The 19,564-nt window shown below is 43.2% G+C and overlaps 1 protein-coding gene across 2 annotated transcripts in view; it reads right to left on the bottom strand.

Annotated features, from left to right (window-relative positions):
* Positions 1-1,369: 1,369 nt before the first annotated feature.
* The window catches only part of LOC130887247 (baculoviral IAP repeat-containing protein 1a-like), a 45,939-nt gene continuing 27,744 nt past the window's right edge, over positions 1,370-19,564 (bottom strand). For both annotated transcript variants that reach the window (XM_057789550.1, XM_057789551.1), the window contains exons 10-14: positions 14,115-14,282; positions 12,597-12,749; positions 12,217-12,303; positions 10,420-10,584; positions 1,370-2,886 (exon numbers count right to left, since the gene is read on the bottom strand). In XM_057789550.1, the coding sequence (XP_057645533.1) occupies positions 2,522-2,886; positions 10,420-10,584; positions 12,217-12,303; positions 12,597-12,749; positions 14,115-14,282 (938 nt within the window). In that variant the 3' untranslated portion in view covers positions 1,370-2,521. The remainder of the gene's footprint in view (positions 2,887-10,419; positions 10,585-12,216; positions 12,304-12,596; positions 12,750-14,114; positions 14,283-19,564) is intronic.

The following is a 19,564-nucleotide window of genomic DNA, read 5'->3' as shown; positions in this document are numbered from 1 at the left end:
GTGAAGCTCACCACATAGACCAGGCTGGCCTCTGATTCACAAATGGACACTTGCCTCTGCCTCCCAAGGGCTGGAATTAAAGGTGTGAGACACCACTGCCCAGATAGATCAGATTATTTTGCAAGTAATTGCCAGGATTTGTCACTAGCTTAGATATGGGCTAAAAAAGAGAAAAGCTAAGGACAAGTTCAAGGGTTTCCCTAAGCAACTCGAGGAGTCAAGAGGGAGTTTCAAAGATGGAAGTGCACAATGAGAGTACTGCAGTGAAGGGGAAGGTTAGGGTTAGCTTTGCAGATGTGAAATCTGCAATGCCTAATAGGGTTATATAGTAGAGTTCAGGACTAGAGCTGGAGATAGAGGAGGTAGTGCAGGCATGGAACTTAAAGCCACTCAGCTTGAGGAGGTCTTCCAGGAAGTGCACTTACACAGAGTCAGGAGAACTCAGACTCTCCTAGTAGATTGAAGAAAAACAGCATAGGGCTGAATAGGAGCTCTCTGAGGAGGAAACCAGGAGTGATACCCTAAGAGCAGATGACACAAGTGGTTCCTAGAGGTCAGTAGTGAGCTCCATCAGAGTTACTAGCAATGAAGTAAAATAACAGAATATTAATTATTAATTACTTATTTGTCAATCTCGTTAGTGAAAACACTGCTTATACAGCTTATTGTCAAGCATTACTTCACCTTGCTACCTGGAAAGAATGACCTGCCATTTCTGTTTTCTCACTGGACTCTGATGTAATGTCTAAACATTTCTGACTACAAACGTATCAACTGTCAAATCAGATAATAAACAAGACAATATACGTGTTCCTATAGAGATTGGCTATCTAGGGCTGTTTCTATAGAGATAGGCTGTCTGGAGAGCTGGGAGACAAATATAAGTCCTCTGTGAAAACAACAAGTCTTCTTAACCACCCAGCCACCTCTCAAGTCCCAAATTTTTATTTTAAGCATGAAAATAACACAGAGAATTGTAAAATAATAATATCACAGAAATTGGTAGAATTAAAAGTAAGAATACTTCCAAATCACTACCCAGATATAACCAAAGCTTTAAAAATATATAAAGCGATTTGTAAATAATATTTGTCCAGGCTTATTGAGCTATAACAGAAAAATTAAAAGCACATGATATTTAAGTTGAACCAATACAAGTATAGACATGAGATTCTTATAAACATGAAATGATAAATCACTATCATAGTCAAGTTAACAGACCCATGAAATCCTTAATGTATTTATAACTACTGTTTTAAAAATCCCAATATTCAGGAAGCAAAGACAGGCAGAGTTCTGTGAGTTCCAGGTAGACCTGGTCTATGTATTCAGTTCCATGTCACTGAAAGTTACATAGTGAAACCCTGTCTCAAAACAACAAAAGGAAAAAAGAAAGAAAAACTTAAGGCCACTACAGTACATGCAAAACACTCAAAAGTCTCTGGAACAAACGCAGTTTTCTCTAAGTCCAATGTCTTCCTCACGTTGGCCATGGGTGAGAGATGGTGTGAGCAAGCAAGGCCACACTGAGGCTGGTGAGTGCACAGAAGCCCTGAGAGGACAATAGCATCTCTGAAAAGAGTCATCTGCATCCTGTGGTAAAGTCAACTTGTGCTTCATTATATGTGGGACTGACTCATCCTTAAACTGGCCATTTCTTACCTCCATCAAATACTCCATCTATGTTGTGACTTTTACACAGATCAATGTTCCTTTCCCCATCCTTTCCTGTTGACCTTGACAATGTACGGTTCTAGGAATGAACTTGACTAGCTCTTGTCTTTAGATATGAGGACCATACAAGGATTGCCAAGGTCTGCTTGCCATAGCTAGTGGGGCCCTGCAGACTTTCAATAGACAGGAGGACCATGCAAGGACTGCGCATCATAGTGCATCATATGTTCAGTGATGAGTATGCAAGCTTTAAAAAAATATCAGCCTACACAGCTAATGAATATCCTTTAATATGAGAGTTATGCCTTTGGATTTGAGACAGGATCTTCCTGTATAACTAAGGCTGGCCTGAACCTCTTGATTCTCCCACCTCAGTCTCCTACAAAATGAATGTAGGCAGAGGCTGTTTGTTCGTTCCTGGCCACCCCAGACCCAAAATAATCACACAGAAACTATATTAGTTACAGCACTCTTGGCCACTCACTTAAGCATATTGCTAGCTGGCTCTTATATCTGAAATTAACCCATTTCCATTATTTTTTATTTTACTACAGGGACCGTAATTTTCCTGGTAAGGTTCCCAGGCATCTGTTTCCTTCTGCAGCTACATGGTGTCTCTCTGACTCTGCCTTCTTTTCTCCTCTATCTCTGCTTAGAGTTCCCACCTTGTTCTATTCTGCACTGCAATAGGCTGGAAGCAGCTTCTTTATTAACCAATGGTAATAAAACATATTCACAGCATACAGAGAGGAATCCCACATCAGATGAGTACCACCATACTCAACAAGAGTAAAATGTATTAGGAAATTAGGTATTTAGAACTGCCAATAGCCTTCAGCTCCATCTTCTACTTCTGGATGACAGGAGAGAAGGGCACTACCCATTTCCAGAAGACAATCAAGCGTTTGGACTGAGGGTGCCTTTCCTTCACAGCATTAATCACCCTCAGATCCTCTTTATCCAGGAGCCAACTGAGCATCTCCAGCCTGGTGAGGCTGGGCAGTCGGGACACACACTGACTCAGAGCCTTGACAGTGGTGGCCTGAACTTGGATGCGTTCTGGGAGACTCCTGCAGATGCTCAGAACTTTCAAGTTTGGCAGGTTGTCCAGGGTTTGAAAGAAATTTCTGTACCCTTCCTCTGTGATTTTGTGATTCATTGAAAGATTTAAGTTCTCAAGTTTCTGGAAAGCTCCGCTGGTCGCTCCCTTGGCTGGAAAACAAAACGTTCATGAAAACAAAATCATAAGGACTTCTATAACGGTGACACGTTATTGGTACCACTCCCACACCACGACGACGAAAGTGGGACATTCTGAACACGATGTCTTAGAGACTGTTCTTAGACAGCACTAAAGAGCCGCTTGGTTGATAAGGAACCGCCTGGTCAAACCACAAGCAGTTTGGAGGAAGCAGAGCTCGGGAAGCTGAGCACAGAGCTTTGGCTGTCAGGGCAGTGCGGGCTTCTCTTCTGGTCTCACAGAGGACATAGGGCAGGGCAGTGCGGGCTTCTCTTCTGGTCTCACAGAGGACATAGGCAGGGCAGGGCACGGCTGTGGAACAGGTCACAGCATAGGGGACTGAGAAACTGTGCCGACAGTGTCTCCCTTTCGCAGAGCAGGGAAGCTGACAGTCCTAAAAGCTGTCTTCTCACTGGCTACTTCCATGCCTTCCACCAATGCCCAGAAGGGACTCCCTGGTTACTGAGAGCACGAGCTCTGAAGGAAATGGAACCAGACACATGGTGAGTTCTCAGTCGCCATGAACCTGAGCCTCTGGAGTGAAGATCTAGTCCAGCTGCAACCCACTTCCCCCTAATAAGGGAAGGTTAGGAAAGATTTCACCCAGAATCATGTGGGAGCTTGATTTGAAGACATAGGCCCTGAGAAAGTGTTTCCATTGTGTCTTCTGTGGTAGTCAGGAGTTATTCCCCACTCCCTGAATGAAGACTCTTCCAGAAGGACTAGAGGAAAGCTCGGGCCGCCCCCATCCATGGCCTGTTGTCCCCTGGTTTCCTTTATTCTCCATATTGCACTGTACACTTATCTGATTCTATGGTATGTAAGTGCTGTCTCCTAGCTGTGAATTTAAACACTGTCCAGGAGTAACCTGTCAGCTGTCCCCCAAAAGATGGACACCATTGCCACAGTGAGATGGTCAGCAGGTAAAGCACCTTCTAGGTAAACTGATGACCTGAGTTTGATCCGTAGAACCCACATTGGAGAAGAGAACCAAGAAATCTGACCTCTATATACCTGCCACAGCACATTCTCTCTCTCTCTCTCTCTCTCTCTCTCTCTCTCTCTCTCTCTCTCTTTCTCTTTCTCTCTCTCTCTCTTTCCCTCCCTCCCTCCTGTCTCAATAGGGAAACAAACAAGCAAACAAATAAATAATGGTTTTAAGAGTCTTATTAAGGTAGGGATTTTTTTTAAAAAATTATCTCTAGGGATGGTAGTGTATACGTTTAATCCCAGCACTCAGGAGGCAGAAGCAAGCAGATCTCTGTGAGTTCAAGGTTAGCCTAGTCTACAAAGAGAGTACCAGGATAGCCAAAGTTACATAGAAAAATCTGTCTCAAAAATAATTTCTAATTTTATGTTTATGGATATTTTGCCTGTAGCCCATGTTAAGGGCACCACGAACATGCCTATTGTCCTCAGAGGCGACAGATCCCTGGAGCTGGAGTTACAGGTGGCTGTGAGCTCTTAACTGCTGAGCCATATGTCCAGCTCCAAAAATTAAGTGTTTCATATTAGGTTAACAGATACTTATTGACTTCCTACCATGTGTGTCAGGCAACCAGTGCTGGGTTCTGGGAGGGAAAGGAATTATCGATTCCCAAATCTATGTGAGATTCAATTGCTACAAAGGTTTTGACATAACATACTGGAAAAAAGATTTTAAAAAATAGCAATTTAGGGGCTGGAGAGATGTCTCAGAGTTAAGAGCACTGACTGTTCTTCCAGAGGTCCTGAGTTCAATTCCCAGCAACCGCATGGTGGCTCACAGCCATCTGTAATGAGGTCTGATGCCCTCTTCTGGCCAGCAAGCATACAGACAGACAGAACACTGTATACATAATAAATAAAATAAATCTTTAAAAAATAGCAATTTATATTAAACAGTGATGAAAGAAGCTATAAAATCCAATGTTGTGAAAATATGTTTGTTTGTTTGTTTGTTTGTTTGTTTTTTCAAGACAGGGTTTCTCTGTAGCTTTGGAACCTGTCCTGGAACTAGCTCTTGTAGACCAGGCTGGCCTCAAACTCACAAAGATCTGCCTGCCTCTGTCTCCCGAGTGCTGGGATTAAAGGTGTGTACCTCCACTGCCCGGCTTAATGTTGTACAAATCCTAAGGAGAGAAAAATGCAGCTTTTATGAAAAGGTCTTAAGTCCAACACACACACATACACACACCCTCCCCCAGTGGTTAATTTTTACAAAGGGTGTCTTGCAGCCAGGGTGACTTTGAACTCTTGGTCTTTTTCCTCAGCCTCCCCAGAACTGGGATTCCAGACATAATCACTTGCATGCCAGGCTAAATTATTTTGTTTTCATTTCAGACAGGGTCTCACTATGCTGCCTTGGACATCCTAGAACTTGCTGTGTAAATCAGGTTGTTAATATGGGACAGAAAAAATTTTAAGAACTATTTTATTGCCACTAATCTCATAATATTTTGGTTTATTTTGAATTTTTAACAGCTTTTTTTAGGCATAAATACTATCTCAATATTTATAAGATTAGCATATAGGTATTTAAAGTTTTTGTCATGATGTTAACAGTTATGTAGAGGACTAACTAATTCTAGAAAAAGGCTTCATTTAGCTTCCTCTGCATGACTTCAGATCTGAGTCTCTATCAGTTTTCTGCAGTGAACCATGACCACACCTAACAGGGACCTTTGAAGTCTCCAAATGAGGATGGGACCCCACAACGATGATTCCTCCAGGACTATGATAACACCGCTAAGTTGAAAAACACCACCTAAAGATCGGCTTTGAACTACAAACTGCTCAGAACAATTTCAAGGTGGCTAGCTGAGATGATCCAGCCTCACACACTACTCTAGCCAAGACTTGAGACACCCTGCACTTTCCCATTATGCAGGGACTGGACAACAAATGATAAACTATCTCTTCCAGGACTTCCAAATTTTTCTTTTCAGGATCCCCTAAAGATGCCATTGCCCCCAGACAGCAGGAAGTAAATAAAAAACACCATGCCCAAATTCCCAAGAGGTGGTGTGGGTAGTTTTTTGGTCTTTTACTAGGTTATGGATATTTGTCATTGTTTAGGGGAATTGGTTACAAGTTGTTATTGGTAAAGGTCAGAAAAAAAAGCTGAAAAAAAGGAAATTAGATTCAAAGTTCTTGCTTTAAAGAGAAAAAGTGGATATAGTTATGATAGAATAAACAAGTAGGCTATTGAATCTACTCTAAAAAGAAAAAAGGGAAGATGTGGATATAAAATAAAAAGGTACATTATTGAATCTACTCTTAAAAGCAACTACTAGTTTTAAATGTTTACATTGGCTCGTACTTTTGTAGACTATATATAAATTTTGTATATTTGTCGGGGGCTATGGGCCCTAAGACCCTGAACTTTCTATGATCCCTTGCCTGCTGGAGTAAACAACTTGTTTTCCTGTGCTTGCAGCTGCTCTGAGCAAGAGACCCTCATGAGTTCCTGATAACTGGGAGATGGTTTTTGGTGGGCTTGCTGCTGAAAAATCCTGGGAGCTAGGGCATGGCCATTAGTCAATAAACTGCCCTGGGACACATGGCCATTAGTCAAGGAGAGCACTATAAGCTGCCCTGGGACACAATAAAATTGGCATTCTTGTTTCAGGAGTGACCCATGTCTCTGTGTGTTTTTTAATCCCCAGACCCTTGCCCAATCGCAGTTCCAGGTGATGTAGGTGCCATATATACTGAAACCAATTTGAGATTAATTTTGTTAGAACATACATACATTGATAGTTGTAGTATAGATGTAGTATAGTAATATAGTATTATAGTTGTTAGAACTATACATACATTTCTATTCTTGTCCAAGGTATTGTACATATACAAGTCATTTAACAATGTGATACAAATTTCTAGTCCTTGAAAATTATTATTACCAACTGCTTAGGATAATAAGGAGATGTAGTTTAGTAGGTAATTGCCTATTACAATTTAACTTGTAGTCACATTAGGTAAGCTTTCAAGGTCAAACAAAAATATGTTTTAGATAGAGAGGTCATCTTCAAACACTTCAAAGATCTACAGATTATGGCATTTACACTGTTCTAATAACAAAGACTTTTTTTATGATTATGCTGTTCCCGGCAGCACCAATGTACTTCAGAGAAGATGATGGGCATCAAAGAAATTCCACATGGAGTTTACTTTATCTTTTTTTGATTGTTTGTTTTCTGTTTGTTGAGACAAGGTTTCTCTATAGCTTTGAAAGTGTGTCCTGGAACCAGCTCTTGTAGATCAGGCTGGCCTTGAACTCACAGAGATTCATTCGCCTGTTTCTGCCTCCTAGAATTAAAGGCGTGCACCACCACCACCCAGCTATGGAGTTTACTTTCTTTCTTTTTTTTAAGTATTTATTTTTTATTTATGTATATGGTGTTGTATCTGCATGGACACCTGCAGGCCAGAAGAGGGCATCAGATATCACCATAGATGGTTGTGAGTCACCATGTGGTTGCTGGGAATTGAACTCAGATCTTCTGGAAGAACAGCCAGTGCTCTTAACCACTGAGCCAGCTCTCCAGCCCCTAGAGTTTACTTTCTTAGTGCCAAAGTAGGTCACTGGGCAAGAAAGCGCCCTTACCTTGACTAGCTGAGGGTATGCTGTCCTAACTATGCAAGCAGGGCACAAAAGAGAATGATAGCCAAATATTATCAAGACAAGGCTAGACAGCCCTTCAGAATATCCTGCTTCATAGAAAAGTCTGTTGAATAGTCTATGCCTGTAGGCCAAAGATGGATGCCCCAACACTGCAGAGGAACTCTGGGTGACTGTCCAGGCAGCCATCTGTTTCTATCATTTCTCACATTTTTTTGGAAGTCGCTTGCTTGCACTTCCTGCTTACTCAGTCAATAGTATTTCCTTTTCAGGTCTCTGAGGTAGTTGAAGACTAGATAATTAAAGTTTTCCTTGCTTAACAGACTCAGAAAACAATCTCACCAGAGAGGTGTAAAAGATTAAGAGACATAAAAGATAATTCGATGATGTAAATTTGAATAGAAAGTGAATTAGGTACAAACTTTTAGACTTATCAAGATAGGATACATATGAAGTATTTTCTCTCAATTTATCAAATGAAAATGGACTAGACATTGTTGATATATTTATTGCCTATCTATTATATAAAGTTTTTATAATTCTTGTATATACTTTTTCTTATATTAATTATAGCCTTCTTTTCTATTTCAGACAAAAGTGGAAATATAGTGGTATATTATTTGTGTTTTAATGAATAAAGCTTGCCTGAAGATTAGAGGGCAAAGCAGACGACTAGTCAGTCATACAGGCCAGGCAGTAGTGGCACACACCTTTAATCCCAGCAGCACACTAGTTAGCCATAGAGGCTGGTGGCAGTGGTACATGCCTTTAATCCCAGGACTAGAGAGGAATGTGAGATGGGAGGAGACAGGTCTCAGGCTCAGTCTCTGTCTAGGATTCATGGAGACAGGACCACCCATTTTGTTCTGAGGTAGAAGTAAAAGCCAGTGGCTAGAATCTTTGATTTTCTGATCTTCAGTTAGAACCCGAATATCTGTCTCTGGGCTTTTATTATTAGTGTTACCATGATTCCTGGGAACACACAGAGATCTGCCTTCCTCTCCAGTGCTGGGACTGAACTAATACAATACTGCTTTCTGCCTGGACTGGATTTTCAAAATCTAACCACCTAACTGTACGGGAAACATACCTTAAATGGTCAGGCCTAGATAGGGAAAAGTAAAAGGAAGTAGAAAGACATGAAAAGGATGCAGGACACCCATGCTAATATACAGGAAGTGGGAGTAAGGCAGGAGTCGCCATCACAAGTAAAGGGCTGGTCTACCAGGAAGATCTCACAGCTCTGCATGTGCTGTGCACCCAGCTTGGAGACAGAAAGACAAACTAGAACTATAAGGAAGGTAGACAAGGTAGCAGAGTTTAATTGATTAACTGATTGGTTGATTAAATGACTTTTTGTGGTAGTTGGGATTGAACTCATGACCTCACACAATCTAAATGAGTACTGCTGCGCTGAACCTCCAGCCCCACAGGTGGAGACTTAGACACACACTCTGGGATTAACTATGACAGAAGGAGTGGAAGCTACCTCAAGTGGAGAATGCTCTTAGCTCCTCCTTTGAGGGTTAATCGTGTGGGGCAGGTAAGGGACCTGGCCAGGAGACCACACTTAGGAGGATGGGGTCACCTTAAGATAACGAGCTTTTCTTCCCAGAATTCCTAGAGCAGTGCCTACCAGCCAAGCCTCCATTAGGTTTGGTGGGGTCACCTCGCTTTCTGAAATCCACATCAAAAAGGGGCAAAATTTCTTTCTCCTAATTCTGTCTTTTTCTTTCAGGTGCTGGTCAATCTGAAAGACACTCCTCAACTAAAGCTTTGTGTTTTCGTACCCGCAAGAATCATCAGTGTCTAATGTAAGGAATGGACAACACCTTCTGCAGCCAGAATGTGAAGCGACCTCTGTGGAGGGAGAAAATGGACACAACACCATGGAGATCTTTGCTCCTTTGATTATTTGTTTGTGCTCAACATCTCATGGAACCCAGCCTAACCTTGAACCAGGAAATTCTTGAGCCTCCCAAGTATTGAATCACAAGCATGTGATACATCTAACCAAAAGTTTGGTTTTAAGTAATCTATGTGAGGTAACTCAGAAATTCCACCCCTAGAAATGACTAAACACCTACATTGTAAGAGAAAGTTCTTAGAAACATCCACAGAAACCAACACTAGAAACAACTCAAGTGTCCATTGAATGGACACATAGAGTGCAGACATGGTCAGATAATGGAGTAATGACACACAGTGAAATAAACGTACTCTGGTCACATGTGTTACTATGAATATAAAACACAGACACATTTTCAGACAACACAGACAGCGCCTATGGCATAGGATCCTCTTACATGAAAAGTCTCGTGGCAAATGAATCTCTGGTGAAGGAGAGCAGTGCAGGGGTCATCTGTGGAGGAAGTGGAGGGCGCAGTGGACAATGAACACGGACAGGGAGCCTGGGCACAGGTGCAGGTCTGTGTCAGCATCGGGCTGATCTACAGTGACTTGGATAACATTTTCAGCAATGTGGACAGGAAAATTGATCCAGTTCTACGCTCCAGCGTGTTGCACTTCATTTATATTGTTAATATTCAGTTGACCAACAGAGGATCTGCCAGGTGTCTGAAACACCAGGTGTCAGAACACAAATTCATTGGTCGTGTGTGTGTGTGTGTGTGTGTGTGTGTGTGTCACTGAGTACAATTCCGAGCACTAGGAAAGTAAACCACAGGTGGATGGCTTCTATACCCCCTCAAAAAAGAGAGGTTGTCGACCTTGCCAGTTCGACCAGGGTGAACCTGAGGCTGGAGGACACGAGAGGAAACACTGGTTGTGGACATGAGGAACAGTTTGGAAGACTTTCCCATCCTAGATGTTTGCAGCAGACAGCTCAAATGATGCCACTGCTTCCACACAGGGGAAACCCTTTCCCCAGGGGGAAACTCACCGATTTCCATCACACTGTCGTCATCCAAGGTGTGGTGAAAGGCAAGAACTCGGAGACACTGAAGCCGCAGACACTGCCGGACAATCAGTCTGGCCACTTGCTGGATCCCATCCCCAGTGGGAAGGAGCAGTTCCTCCAGGTTCCTGAGAGAGCCCAGAGCCTGGGCTGTGGGAGACACCACAAAGCCATCCTCAGCAGCTGTCCCACCGTGAGCAGCTATGACCTGGACATCTGCAGCCGAGGAGCCCCACCCTCCTGGGCACTTCCTCTCCACGGAAAAGAGAAGGGGTCAGCACACAGCTGTTCCTGCCTCTCTGCAGCTGGCTCCTCCATCCTCCCTAACCTGTCTCTCAGCACAAGTTCAGGCTGTCTCCCCTTTTCTGCTCTCCCTTCTTAATTGTGGCGTCCACTGCAGGTCACTCTCCTAGCTGCACAGCGCCTTCAGCCTGTTCCCTGCCATCTGCCTCCTCCATCACTCTGAGGACATTCACCCTCCTCACTAGAGCATGGTCCACTACTCTGACAGCTTCCACCCCTCATCCAATCCTCCTTAGCATAAACTCTGTAGTTCACGTGGTCACTGAGTCTCTACTCCTGTCGCCTCACAGAAACTAATTAGAAGACTTTCATGAAGCAATATTCCAGATTAATCTTTGGCTTTCCCCGACTCTGGGTAGCCCTGGGTAGCCTGGAACTCTCTTTGTAGACCAGGCTGGCCTGAAACTCACAGAGATTCACCTACCATTGCCTCTCAAATACTGGGATTAAAGGCATTCACCACGACTGCCTGGTTGGTTAATAAATGTATTTCTTTTATTTTTATCTCATGTGCATTGGTGTTTTGCCTGTATGTATGCCCCTGTGAGGTGTTGGGGCCCTGGACCTAGAGATACAGACAGTTGTGAAATGTTATGTGGGTGCTGGGAATTGAATCCCCAGATCCTCTGGAATTTCAGTCAGTGCTCTTAAGTGCTCTTAACCACTGAGCCGTCTCTCCAGCCCACACAAGGCAATGAATTTTAAAAAGGAGGACATACCTTCATGAGATGGGGACGGCTCTCAGACTGGCACAGGAATCTGGACACTTGCCTCCTGACTGGGTCTGGTGCTCCCTGGGGTGTGGCCTTTCCCTGGGGTGCTCATCCTCCCCGTCCCTTTTCTGTTTATGTTCATTTACTTATGTCAGGTTTGTGTTTGGTGGATGGGCACCCACATGTCACAGAGCATTGTGGGGTCAAATGACAACTTACAGGGGCTGCTTCTCTCCTTCTACCATGTGAGCCCCAGGAATCTAACTTTGGTTCTTGGACTTGACATGACATGTGTGGGACCCACAGTGACGGCATCTGGGGATGATACTGAACATCACTATGGTGTCCTCCTAAGGACCAGCATGGCTGGTACAGCTGACCCTCTGTATCAGCAGATTTCACCAACCACTGATTCAATTTTGAAAAATCGTGTCTGTGCCAATGTGTTCAGAAAGACATTTCCCCCTCACCATTATTCCCAGAACAACACAGAGTAACACCTATTTACATAGCATTTACATGGCATTAGGCACTGTAAGCAGTCGAGAGATGGTTAAAATATATAGAGGACATGTGGGGTCATGAGCAAACACTGCACCATTTTATACCACAGAGTGGAGCACCTTCTAGTGCTTACATCAGCAGAGGACCTGGACCCAGCTGCTGTGGATGTCAAGGGACAGAGCTCACTTTGTCGTGGGCTCACTGAAGAAGGACAAGGAGAGGAGGATAAAGAACACATTAAGAAACACTTTTATAAACTTACCAAACTTTTCTGATATTTCCTTATCTGGAAATTGTTGACATGTAAGATTTAATATCTTCAGTGAAACAAACTTTGGCAAGATAGTGACTAGGAAAGGGAAAATAAATTTAATTAGTTTAGATACGTTTCCTGTGACATGGAAGAACACTGTGGAAATAAGAGTATCTCAAAGTGATGAAGGTGATATGATATTCCAATTGAATTACTATGACTAGGCACAGGGAATGTTTACATTGTAGACACAGATCACTTCACTGCTGGAAAGCCTTACTGAAGTCAGTGCTGTCACGGTTTCTGTGACATCAGTTGCATCTGAACTCTAGAGTATTTAATGACTTTGTACACAGGAGTATCTGAAGTCAGCACTGTATAGTTCTTACCAAATGGCATGGTTTCAAAGCATCGTCCAGAAAACTCAATCTCTCTGAGTTTCTTGCAGGAAGCAAGCGCAGTCATGAGAGACTCAAAATCCGAAAAGAAAGTATCTTTCAGACGGAAAACATGAAGATTTGGAGAGTTCTGAATCAATTTAACTGGAAAAGATGAAGGAGTTTCAGAAATTAGAGAAGGATACAAATTCCTACCCAAACTGGCCTCTTAATCCATAATCCCAGCCACACCAATTAAACAGGCAGTGACACAGTGATCTAGTGCTCAGGCCACGGTGGGCGTGTGCTCAGCTTCTGCAGCTGACTGGAGAGCAGATGACCTGGGCAAGTTCCTGGCCCTCTCTGGATCAGTTTTCTCTTCTCCATATTTCACGTTCAGCATCAGCACCCTGATGTCTCTGTGTTTGCACACTGCCCTGACACAGCAGGAATTCTTAACAGAGAAATGAAAAAGAGATGAAAACTCTGAAGTACAACTTTAAAATATGTAAACTTATTTATTTGTCTACGTGTATACGGTATTTGGGGTGTCATCCATGTGCCACAGCACATATGCGAAGTTCAGGGGAAAGTGGGAGAATTGGCTGCTTCCTTCCACCATATGGATCTGTGGGATTGAGGTCATCAGGCTTGGCAGCAAGTACCTTTTCTGCTGATCGATCTTCCCAACCTACAAAATATTTTCATTTGTTTCTTTTGTTTATTTTCAGATAATGTCTCATATTGAATCTCTGGTAGACTGTAAATAACTCCATTTATAGAAATAAACTGGCTTTAATGTTGTAATAATCATCCTGCCTCACCCTCCCAAACTCTGGGGCTACAGGCATGAACTACCATGCCTCACTCTGGTCCCATTTTTACATTTCTTTAGCACTCAGTGTTCAGGATTTTCCAAATTAAGGATCTGAGGGTGCCTGAGTCATTTGCTAAATGCCATGTTCTAGAAAGATGGCTGCACAGCTGTCCACCAACAGGAACCTGGGATGGAGGGAAATGGAGAAAATGTCCAGGTGGCCCCATGTCAGATTTCCTTCTCCCTCAGCAGGCAGATCTGCAATTCCACTAAAACAACAGCAAAAGAAAAGAACCCCACAAACTTCCACGAAGAGGAAATGTGTTGGGAGTTTAAAGCTCAGGCTGTAAACTCAAATCTTCTCCTTTGAGGAAGCATTTTCTCAGCTGTACAAACCTGAGCAGTCGCTGACCTCAATTTCCCAGTTGAATACCAGCAGTAATCATTGTGCTTCCGTTCACAAGGGGATGAAGGGTAAGTTAGCATTTGTGAAGAGCTCAGAAGAGTCACAGACATGTCAAGATCTCGAGCTTACAAATGATTGCCCTCTTCATGAGGGAAGAGCGCTGTTCCTACACCTTCCCCAGGACATGGTTCATGCTGTCAGGACCACAGATGTTTTAGCTACTGATGATTTAATGATTCTAACAATTATCAGCTAAGTAGCTTTTCCAGCTGAAACACGACTTGGGAGATCCAGGCACAATCCTTACCCAGTTTGGAGATGTCAGACTCTGTGGAAGTTTCGATGCATAACTTCTCCATGTGGTGGAGGCTTGGGAAATCTCCAGGGATGACTGAAAGCACATCTGGTTTGCCAGTTAGTCTCACAGAGAGTTCTTTCAGGTTTGGGAACCTGTCCAAGTTACTGAAGAGTTGATCTGGAAAGCAGCACACAGTTCCCATCACTCAAGAGTACCAAGTGGGAGTTCCAACTGTGCTTTGATTTTTAGATCATTTCAGAGATTTTAAGATTAAGAAGCACATCCATGAAGATCCTGCATCTGCTGGTCATATATAGGGGAATGCATGTGGTGCTCTCTAGACTCACAAAATAATAACAGGGCTCCCCAGCCAACAGTGTGGGAACAACTGGTTTTGCACATGCAAAAGAATATAGTTGGACTACAACATATATAAAAATGTAACTCAGAACCTCTCTACCAAACCTTTTTATGCTGCATATCTTTTTCCAAAGTCAAGTACCAAGTAAGTCTGACATCTCCTTTCCACTCACCCATTTCTAACACCCTAGATCTAGCCTGGGTTCCACATCCAAATCATGGTCCTAGTCTAGCCACTCCTGCCTATGGCACTACCAACATCTAGGCTTATGCTGTGACCCACTCTGCCTTCTTCCCTGCCCCCAACCTTCAAGCCACTCACACACCACATCCAACCTCTCTATTAGGCCAGGTCCTACACATCCTCCTTGAGGTTCTAGCTAGGTGAGTTTGTCTGATGCTCGCATCCTCACACCTACCCTAACTCTCACATACACACACTCCCAACTCCAGTCTTGGACCAGACAGAGCATCTTTCATACCAACCCAGTCCTGGATCCACATGAGTCATATCCAACCAACATCAGGCTCAATTCAATCCACACATCCTGTCGTTTTCCCTACCTGCTCTATTTATACCAGACACAAAACTAACAAAAGACAGTTCATCACAAAGATATGGACACTGAAAGATCAAGACAGTAGTCTCCAACTGCCAAATCTACCATCCGATAGAAATGTCTGTTAATAAGATTGTCCTGGATGAACCCCAGGACGCAGAAGTTAGAAGAACAACTATAAACTTCACCAAGAAGTTTATGGAGAATTTGAGAAGTTTTGAAGATGATATTTTTTATGATATCACCTCTTAAAGATGACATCGCTCAGTCATCTTAATAAGAAAGAACATAAACACCTGAGTGATACCTAAGAAAACAGAAACATAAGACTAAGAGAATAATGAGGATAATCCAGGATTTGAAAAATAAAATTCAATAAAGAGGAACACTGATGAGAACTCAAGTTAATATATATATGAAATTGAAAAACACAATAACTGAACTAGAAAACTCAATGGAAAGACTTACAAGTGAAATGAATCAAGCAGAACTTAAAATTTGAGGGCTTGAAGATGAAGTAAAGGATCTAGATGAAAGAAGCTAAGAATATATGGAAAAAATAAAAACAGAAAAGAAACATACAGGAAATGTGGGATACCAAGAAAAGACCAACCTTTTTAATTTTAGGATCAGATGAGGGAGAAGAATTCCAGATGAATGGTATAGATCAGCTCTCCAACAAGATCACAGAAGGAAACTCCCCCAGCTAAGAGAAGATGCAAGAATCACAGAGAACACCAAATATAGAGAACCAGAAAAGAAACTCTTCATGGCATAATTAAAACATTAAGTATACATAGCCTGGAGGTGGTGATGCACACCTTTAATCCCAGGCAGAGTCAGGCAGATCTTTGTGAGTTTGAGACCAGCCTGGTCTACAAAGTGAGTTTCAGGACAACCAGAACTGTTACACAGAGAAACCCTATCTCGAAAAATAAAACAAAAAAGAAAAAATGTTAAATATACAGAAAATAAGAGAAGATATTGAAAGCATCAAGAGAAAAAACACAAGTCACATATAAAGGAAGACCCATAAGAATAACAGTTGATTTCTCATTGGAAGTTTTGAATGGCAGAAGATCCTGGAGCAATGATTCCCAAGTCTTAAAAAACCACATCCAACCTAGACTAATGAACAAAACTGATGTGGGATTCCCCTCTGTGTGCTGTGAGTACCATTACTGAATAAAAAAAACAAAAGCCTGCCTTGGCCTGCTGATAGGGCAGAACTTAGGTAGGCAGGGAGGAATGGACTGAATGCTGGGAGAAAGAAGAGTGGAGTCAGAGAGAGACACCATGGATCCTCCACCTGAGACAGACACTGGGAACATTACCTGGTAAGATACTGCCACGTGGCAATATACAGATTAATAGAAATGGGTTAAATTAAGATGTAAGAGTTAGCCAATAATTTTCAGGCACCACATCCTGAAAAATACATTTGGCATAATGTTCAAAACAAAACAAAAAAAAAGCTAGAGCTAATGGGCTAACCAGTGATTTAATAAATATAGTTTCTGTGTGATTATTTTGGTTCTGGGTGGCTGGGCCGAACAAGCAGCTCCTTGCAACACAAAACTATCTGCTGTAGTGGAGTAGGAAAACATTTTCCAAGATATAAGCAGCCTAAAAATTATAACCAACAAACTAGACCTAAATAGAACAAGGAGGCAATATTTCAGGCAGAAGACAGGGATGAGCACCGCTAAGAACATGGAAAGAAACTTGAAGATACAATTTCTAAACTACAAAGTACAACTGAGAACACAAACAACACCAGAACACAACAACACAGTGACTGAGGTCAACACAAACACTTCAATAATAACGTCAACACACACTTCAATTTTTAATGGCCCAATTCCCCAATCGAATGATGCAGGCTGACTGAATGGGTCAAGAAATAAAATCCTGCAGGGCGGTGGTGGTGAACTTTTCATTCCAGCACTCCGGAGTCAGAGGCAGACTGATCTTTGTGAGTTCAAGGCCAGCCTGTCTACAGAGTGAGTTCATGAGAGCCAGGGCTACACAGAGTAACCCTGTCTCAAAAAACCAAAGTAGTAGTATTCATTATCATAATAATTCATCTACCTGTTTCCTATCAGTAAGTCAGCTTTAAAGATAGGAACCAATACAGAGTAAAAGTATGGAAAATAGTACTCAAATTAAATGAAAACTCATAAGGCTTCAACCACACACAAAGAACTACAGAAAACTAAGGGATGTCGGTAATGGGAGAAATAGTTTTCTCTAGAGAAGAACACATCAATTGGTTATCTAATACCAATTAACATCTGAGCCAACGTCTGTGGCTCCTGTTACAACCAAGGGCCATGTAGATTTCCAGGGTCTGGGCGGGTGTTTGTGTCTGAGGAATGAGTTGCCACCAGGAACATGTGAGTCTGGGTGGTCTGTGCTGGCACCTAGTGTCATGGTGACATGCAGACACGTGCTGCTGCTAAGGACCATGTCTGGGTCAGTGGTCCTTCCACAGTAAGGGTCTGTGTTGAAGTCTGTGGCCTACATTGCCACCAAGGACCGTGTGAATGCCCGGGGTCAGTCAGCCACCTGAGTCCATGTCAGTGGCCAAGGGACATGCTGCAGCTGGGGACAGGCAGATCTGAGTGGGCTGAGCTGCTACCTGATGCCATGGTAATATCTGGGCCAGGGTTGCAGCTGGGGGCTATGTCTAGGTTCATGGCCCTACTTCAGCTAAGGTCAGTGTTGGTGTACAAGGTTCCTGTTACCATCGAAGGCCACATGGATGCCCAAGATCTACGGCCAAATTTGTGTCCAGGGGCAACACATGCCCTGGGGCCATGCTAAAATGAGTGGCCTGTACTGCCGCCTGGGGCAAGGCTGACATCCAGACCAGGCTGCTGCCAAGACTCATGTCCGGGTCCCTGGTCCCACCACAGTCAGGGTCTGTTTTGCCACCAAAGTTACATACATGTAAACCTGGGGTTAGGGCTGCAACCTTTGGCCTTGTTGGTGTCCAGGAGCCATTCCACCACCAGAGCCATCCTGAACTGAGTGCCCTGTGCTTCTACCCAGAGCCCAGATGTGGTGCAAGCCCAAGCTCCTGCCGAGAACCATGTCTGGGTCTGTGTTGATGTCTATGGCCCATGTAGCCTCATAGAGCCATTGGAATCATGCATGATGGAATCACAGGGCCATGCTGAGCCAGGCCTGCCCTTTGCTGGCCCTGGGATAGCGGGTGCTGTCCTCACCAGATGCTGCAGCAAGAAAGCTGGCCTTAAACCGGGCGGTGGTGGCGCACGCCTTTAATCCCAGCACTCGGGAGGCAGAGGGAGGCTGATCTCTGTGAGTTCGAGGCCAGCCTGGTCTGGTTCCAGCTAGTTCCAGGACAGGAACCAAAAAGCTATGGAGAAACTCTGTCTCGAAAATCAAAAAAAAAAAAAAAAAAAAAAAAAGCTGGCCTTAACCCTCATGGGAGAGAAGGCCTCTGCAGAGATAGCCCCATCACTCAAGTAAGGCAGGGAAGAGCTGACCCTAATGGCATGGGCATGGGGAGCTGGCTCCTTTCTTCACCTGAGGTGGTCACTCCCAGCTGGTCACCTGGACTGACCAGCTCAACCACTACCCAGCCTCACCTAGGGTTGGCCCACCCTAACATCTACCCCTGCTGGAGCTTGTGTAGTGATAACCACAGGCTCTCCATACTCAAGGCAGCTGTGGGATATCTGAGAGGAATTGTCAGTGAGGAACCAGTGGTGATGGTATACCAGAAACCAGAGGCCTTGAACCAGACTCAGAGCAATGAACATTTGCAAGTAAAGCTGACTGGACAAAAGGATATAATGGTGACATTGTGGCTCCCAATGCCACCAGGACAAATGAAGAAGCACTGGAGAGGTGGGAAACATGGAGGAGTAAAGAGGTTGTTTTGGGGGCTGGAGAGATGGCTCAGTGGTTAAGAGCATTGCCTGCTCTTCCAAAGGTCCTGAGTTCAATTCCCAGCAACCACATGGTGGCTCACAACCATCTGTAAAGAGGTCTGGCGCCCTCTTCTGGCCTTCAGGCATACACACAGACAGAATATTGTATACATAATAAATAAATATTTAAAAAAAAAAAAAAAAAGAGGTTGTTTTGGTGTAGCTTTGTTTTTTCTTTTGTTTTTTTTGTTTTTGTTTTTCTCTGTGGTTCATTTATTTTAGTTTGGTTTGTGTTGCAAAATATTTGTTTAACTATGTAAAGATGTGTTGCATTTGTTTAACTATGTAAAGTTGTACTGCTAATTTACCTTGCCTGCCTAAGGCACCTGATTGGTCTAGTAAAAAGCTCAATGGCCAATAGAGAGGGAGGTGGTTTAGGCAAAATTTCCAGGCAGGGAGAGAATAAGTAGGAGGAGGAATTTAAGTTTGAGAAAGAAAGAAAAGGAGACAACTGGGAGAAACGAGGGGTCAGCCAGTCAGACACAGAGGAAACAGAAAAGTAAAACATACAGAATGAAAGAAAGGTTAAAGCCCCAGGTAAATTGTGGATGAATAGAAACAGGTTAAATCAAGTTACAAG

This window comes from Chionomys nivalis, chromosome 15, assembly GCF_950005125.1.
Source record: "Chionomys nivalis chromosome 15, mChiNiv1.1, whole genome shotgun sequence".
Classification (NCBI taxonomy): Eukaryota; Metazoa; Chordata; class Mammalia; order Rodentia; family Cricetidae; genus Chionomys; species Chionomys nivalis.
This window is presented reverse-complemented; position numbering and strand designations above follow the sequence as displayed.